This window comes from Rhizomucor pusillus (assembly GCF_041956525.1).
Source record: "Rhizomucor pusillus strain CBS 183.67 unplaced genomic scaffold VTP01scaffold_1, whole genome shotgun sequence".
In the NCBI taxonomy this organism is placed as follows: Eukaryota; Fungi; Mucoromycota; class Mucoromycetes; order Mucorales; family Lichtheimiaceae; genus Rhizomucor; species Rhizomucor pusillus.
Genome location: NW_027192143.1, coordinates 1,242,752 through 1,248,184, shown reverse-complemented (window position 1 = coordinate 1,248,184; position 5,433 = coordinate 1,242,752). Strand labels below are relative to the sequence as shown.

Here is a 5,433-nt window from a genome sequence, read left to right as displayed (position 1 = left end):
AAAAAAAAAAAAAAGTAAAAAAAAAAAAAAAAGAAAAAAAAAAAAATAGGAGAGTCGGGTTGACAGCAGCGCCAGGGTGCTCCGAGCTTTTACCCGATCGGGCATTGGCTTACCGTGCGATATACCCTTTCACCTCAGCTGCACTTTCTATTGTCTTAGAAGCTAAATAGTCGACCTTACTTGTATTCACCAAAACTTCATCGATAAGCATTGGATACATCAAACAATGGAAATGTTTATTGTCCTCGTCGCAGTAGAGCGTGGTATCTATCTATAATATGACATTAGTAATCTTGTAAAGACGGGTGAATATCACAGAGGGACACCATACTTGGTATCAAAGATCATAATTCCCTCGTCGTCTTCATCCATATAGTTCAGTAATCGGATCTTTGGACCGCATAGATCCAGAATACTACTTCCACCAGCAAAGGTCACGCCTTATTCAACAGAATATTGAGTAGCAATCCAATATACTGCGATTATTCCAGCCTTCGTACCTCTCTCTGTACCTGTACGGTTACATGCTATAAAGTACATGTGCGGTATAGAATGCGAGTGACAGTGTTCTCGCAAAGGCCATACTCGTGCTGCCCAGTATCCAATCGTATCCATTACGTTCTGACCTCGGATCCATGCCATGCTGCAAATGATGATTTCGGATTGCTCACGTGCATGAAAGTTTGCAAACTCAAATGCTTCGAAATCTGCTTCGAATCGATATGGATTGATATCCATACATATACCGAATCCGACCTGCCAAGTAAAACATTCTTCTAGTACGATTTTTCTGGAATGAAAATTCAAGACAGGGTGTACCTTTCCAAGACCTGGGATCAGCTGGGACTGGAATCCTGGTCCTTCAGCGGCCCAATTCTCGTCTGTCTTGTATAGGAAAGTCTTGCGATAGGTTGCTACTACCTGGCCTTGAGGGTTGACGCAACATAAACTATTGTAATACTTGTCTTTGTGTTCGATTTCTGGGTAGCCCACAACCACAAAGCATTCGAGTTGCTGTGCTGTACCACGGGCACCAAATTAGTATCGAATATTCATTCCACCACCTTGTTCATATCATCATTGTAGTCGCACTTTACCTTGCTTTTTGGCCCACTGCACACTAGGTCCTGAATCCTTGTCCTCGAGAAACGGCATTATTTCATCAAGACTATTGAATACATAACCAGTAAATGCCATCTCTGGAAGCACCAATAAATCAATCTGTCCCCGCTCAATTCTATGCACAAGAACAGTAACGTTAGCTTGAACAAATTTATAGTTTCCGTTTCCATATCCGTGCCTTTTAAGAAGAGAATCTACAAAGGCCATGTTGGCCTCGCGATCTCCCCATCGAGGAGCGAATTGACAACACGCTATATTAGAAATTAGTACTCACAACAGAGAAAGCTCGGTCGTTTACACTGCGATCAACTTGCCGATCTTCATTAAACAGTAGTTCAGAAAGTAAAAAGCGTTCAAATTTCTATGTATCGATACTTGAGGCTTTTTAGATGGACAGCAGCCGAAAAGGCCATGTAAAGAAGTGGTCTGAAATATTGATATTTCTCACGTTGTTATGGATTTTTATTCAATATCACATATTTTACTCCATCGTTCACAGAGACGTTTGCCGGATGAAAGAAACTGATGAGAGGTATTACAATGTGCTATCCTTCGATTTACGGCATTGTAAACGAAAATGGCTTGATGTCTGTCAGTTTGCAGTTCAAAAATACGCGATTTTTCGATTATATTGTTATATTTGCTGTCTCTTAGATACCAAGTAGACAATATAATATAACAATGAAAATCGTAAACCGAGATTTCGGCATAAAATGTGGTCTAAGCTATTTGCACCACCATTAGCTATCAGAATATTATAGCACCGACGTTGACTTGCCCAAAATTTTTCCTCTCGAGAGGCTACGGTCAGTAACTAGCCCTAGTTCTGCCGCAATCAAGTTGAGATTTTGAGTGAGACTGAATCTCATGTCTTTACTTCGTCCACGGCGGAAGCGTGGAAGAGGTTGGTTATCATCTGATAGCGCTCTTGAGATACCACTAAGCGCGATATTGGAAGCTGCGGCAGCGTCTCTGCTGCAAGTGGTAAGTCGTACTATGCCAGAAAGATATCTTGGCCTTGACTTTGATAATTTTACCGTCCCTACGATACTTGTGGATCTGGATCTTCTTGAAACAATATCCGCATGTCTTTGTTGTATTGTATTCATCGATGGTGTACAATTTGTCTGGCTCAGGTGCCTTGAGGGTTTGTTCAAGCTTTTTAAGACTTCCACTACATGCATGACCTTTGACTCTGCTGTTTACGGGTTTCCAGCTACCGAGGAAATGGATGACTGAGATCTTCTTCTCTGGTTTTTTGGAAACTGCTTCTTTCCGAATACCGGACCCGAACTTTTGATAGAAAGACTTTTCTAGGAATTCCCTGGTTCTAGCTTGCTTGACATTTGTTTCTTGTCCCTGGTCCCGTAGCGCTCGATGAACTTTTCGAAAGCTAGCATTTTCGATCAACCCGGTTTTGAGTTCTACTGGTTTCGGGCAACGTTCAACGCCAGTATCGATCTCAACAATCTGATCAGTATCCTCTTGCAAAGCTTCAAAGCGATTGATGTCTTCAAATAGATCGTATCCTCTTTGTAGATATCGTTGCGGTGGTGACACGGTCAGGATCAATACCCGTGATTCCGACGTTTCGTTGTCCTTGCAAATGCTCATAGAGGAGTTCTTGTACCAAACCTTCACCAGATAAATTGTTGGAGCAAGGTAGAGGGGCATCTTGGCCTTTCAGTTTTCTGTTCAGGTGATATAGCTTGTTTTGTTTCAATGCAATGGTCCCCTCTTCTTCTTGGATCTCTAGACAGAGAGAGTCCACTTTACCGCGTGCTTCTTTCAATTGGCTATATAAGGTTCTGTTCCAGCCATGTTGTTTCTCTGCTGTTCTCGATTTTGCCGGCATCAGCTCTCTCCTTCTCCGCTATTGTCAGTTTACGTCTTAAACTGACTACTGTAGCTTTGTTCTTCTTCAGAACAGAGCTTAACTCTTCCATTCCTGTTCAATTCGGTCGCGTTCTTCATTTGTTAAAATTGATGTTGTTTATGCGGCATCCTTTTCCCGCTTCCGCTTCCGTTTGCGGTTGGCTCGTACAATCTTGTAACCGAGGACTCGAATTCGATATTTGTCAATGTAGCGCAATCGCCACATCGGCTGCAGTTTTTGTTCTTGAAGCAATATTTATATCTTCTCGACGTCAAAGAAGTTCCAAAATACATCCTTGGGAAGTCATGTTGCTGTCTTGATGTCCGTGATTGGTGTTCCATCATATCGTAATATATGGTCTTCGACATGATCTTGTATAATCCTGCGGCGCCCAGGTGCAATGAGTGATCTTTTTCCACGTTCGAAAACATCATCCAGGGATTCTGCTGTGGCTAGGAAAGGAGGTCGACTTTGTTTGCAAGTGTGGCCACCGCGGCGCCATTGAATAAATTTATTTGCGTTCTTGTCATCTTGTCTGGGCACGAATGGTCGTAGGAAATTGATAATGCGTGCCACCTCTTTTAGTTGGTCTTCCGTGGCTTCAGTTCCTCGATACCGCGCTCTCTTTACATCTTCCGGCTGTATATCTGTATTTGATCCTCTCTGCTGTAGAAGGAATCGAATGACGTTGAGAAATGCACGTAGCAAAGTTGCTGACGGTTCCTTCGGTGTCTGGTTGCTCTGCTAAGAAACCGTCATTATCAGTTTTGACTTTTGTCTCCCTCCCTTCTATATACTTACAACGATTGGTGTATCCTCTTGCTCTTCAATATTGTCTTCTTCTTCATCTTCAGATAAATCGAAATTATTACTCCCATATGCATCCTCCGTTCGCGCATTTGATCTGGTTGCTCTCGCGGTTGGGATATAGCAGATTTCAGTTTTTCGACCACTGATTGAATAACCCAACCATGCTGCCCTGAAAGCAATGCGGAGTCCAACTGCTTCATCAAGCTCTTGACCTTTTCCTTGCCACCGCTTTTGTCCTTCTTCCTTCTTTTCCTCCACTTTTTCTTGGCGCTTGCGTAAAAATTTATCCAATCTTCGTGGTGCCAAGGTAATCCGCAGGAGTGCAATAACTAAGCCTCTGAGATCTCTGTCAAATCGTTTGCGCGACCAAAGGTTATCCATATTGGTTTTATATTGTCGGACAGCGTCTGCAATAGTAGGACTGTGCCTGAATGAAGCATCTTGTTTGTCGTCATTTACGGCTTGTAGCAACAGTTGCCTTATTTGTTTAAATGTCTTTGATTCCTCCTTTTCGTTGATGGAGCGACCAACGCATCCAGACATAATGTTTGATAGATGTTCAGCAGTGTAAACTTTGCTCTGGTGAAATTTCTGGAGATCTTCTTGCACTGGCGCTACTCGCAGATTTGTCTCTGCTTCCTTAACGAATTCCAAATTGGTTGCAAAGTCTCTAAAGTCGATGTCAACAGCTTTCGTCGTCGAATCCGGATGTCCACATATCTTATATATTTCCCCAGTCGTGACTTTTGTTGTAAATGCTTCAATAAACCTCGACAGAGATTTCATGTGTTTTGACACTATCTCTTGCTCCTTTCTAAAGGCTTCTTGGAGCACAGATGGTTCAAAATCGGAAAGCAGTATGTTCTGCAGGCTTGCAGTGACTGTCCGAATCGCGTTGTTGTTTTCCGGAAGATCACCATCGTCGTCATCCAGTGCTTGTTGCTCTCCCTCTTCCTGATCATCGGTTCTATTGGCTCTGATACTTTTGCCTTGCCTTCCTCCAGATCATCCAATAACCTTTGATAAACTTTTAGCGGATTATAAGTTTTATGTCTCCTGACGTATGTGCCAATGTAACTTGGATTTGGTTTCTGTTCGTCCGACAAGGAGCTGAATAATTGCTTGTGAACTTCTTTGTAAACCGCAGGTGCATTTTTTCGGCTGCGTTCTCGCGATAGAAAATCTTGCAAAGGGACCTTGTTTTTGAGAACCCGCTTCTGGTATGTATCTTCCAGAAACTTTCGCAGCTGCGTGTTGAAGGCTGCTTCAAGATTAGCCTGATCAATAGTCACCGTCACGGCTTGCTTTTTGAAACGTTCATCAGCGGTGCTACGAGCTTCTGAAGGTGCTGGGATTTTTCTTTGTCTTGATCTGATATCGATTCATATAATAGAAATTTGTCACCTATGGAATAGAAAAGGATCCGTTTTATCCAATCTTTCCTAATCAATTCCCAGCGAACGGATAAATTGTTTGGAGTCCTCACAAACCCGAGGGGCTCACTGAGTTATTTCTTTCAGATTCTGAAGTTGAAGAACATGTCATGTAGTCATTCTATTTCCACGACGTCTCTGGAGCCTATTATACTCTTGAAGAGCTTCTGGATAGTTTACTACATTGATTTA

General features: G+C 42.5%; 3 protein-coding genes across 3 annotated transcripts; all 3 read right to left on the bottom strand.

The window, feature by feature from the left end:
- Positions 1-312: 312 nt before the first annotated feature.
- VTP01DRAFT_549 (uncharacterized protein) lies at positions 313-1,197 on the bottom strand (the record flags this gene model as incomplete). Its single annotated transcript, XM_069384287.1, has 4 exons — positions 313-440; positions 501-756; positions 820-1,019; positions 1,098-1,197. 4 exons carry the CDS (start codon positions 1,195-1,197, stop codon positions 313-315), a joined length of 684 nt encoding a protein of 227 aa, XP_069244969.1.
- Positions 1,198-2,061: 864 nt separating this feature from the next.
- Positions 2,062-2,796, bottom strand: VTP01DRAFT_548 (uncharacterized protein; the record flags this gene model as incomplete). The annotated part of the gene is made up of 1 exon (XM_069384276.1): positions 2,062-2,796. The coding sequence occupies one exon, from the start codon at positions 2,794-2,796 to the stop codon at positions 2,062-2,064; it is 735 nt and encodes a 244-aa protein (XP_069244968.1).
- Positions 2,797-3,301: 505 nt separating this feature from the next.
- Positions 3,302-5,353, bottom strand: VTP01DRAFT_547 (uncharacterized protein; the record flags this gene model as incomplete). The annotated part of the gene is made up of 4 exons (XM_069384265.1): positions 3,302-3,742; positions 3,800-4,762; positions 4,837-5,179; positions 5,295-5,353. The coding sequence occupies 4 exons, from the start codon at positions 5,351-5,353 to the stop codon at positions 3,302-3,304; spliced, it is 1,806 nt and encodes a 601-aa protein (XP_069244967.1).
- Positions 5,354-5,433: the final 80 nt, after the last annotated feature.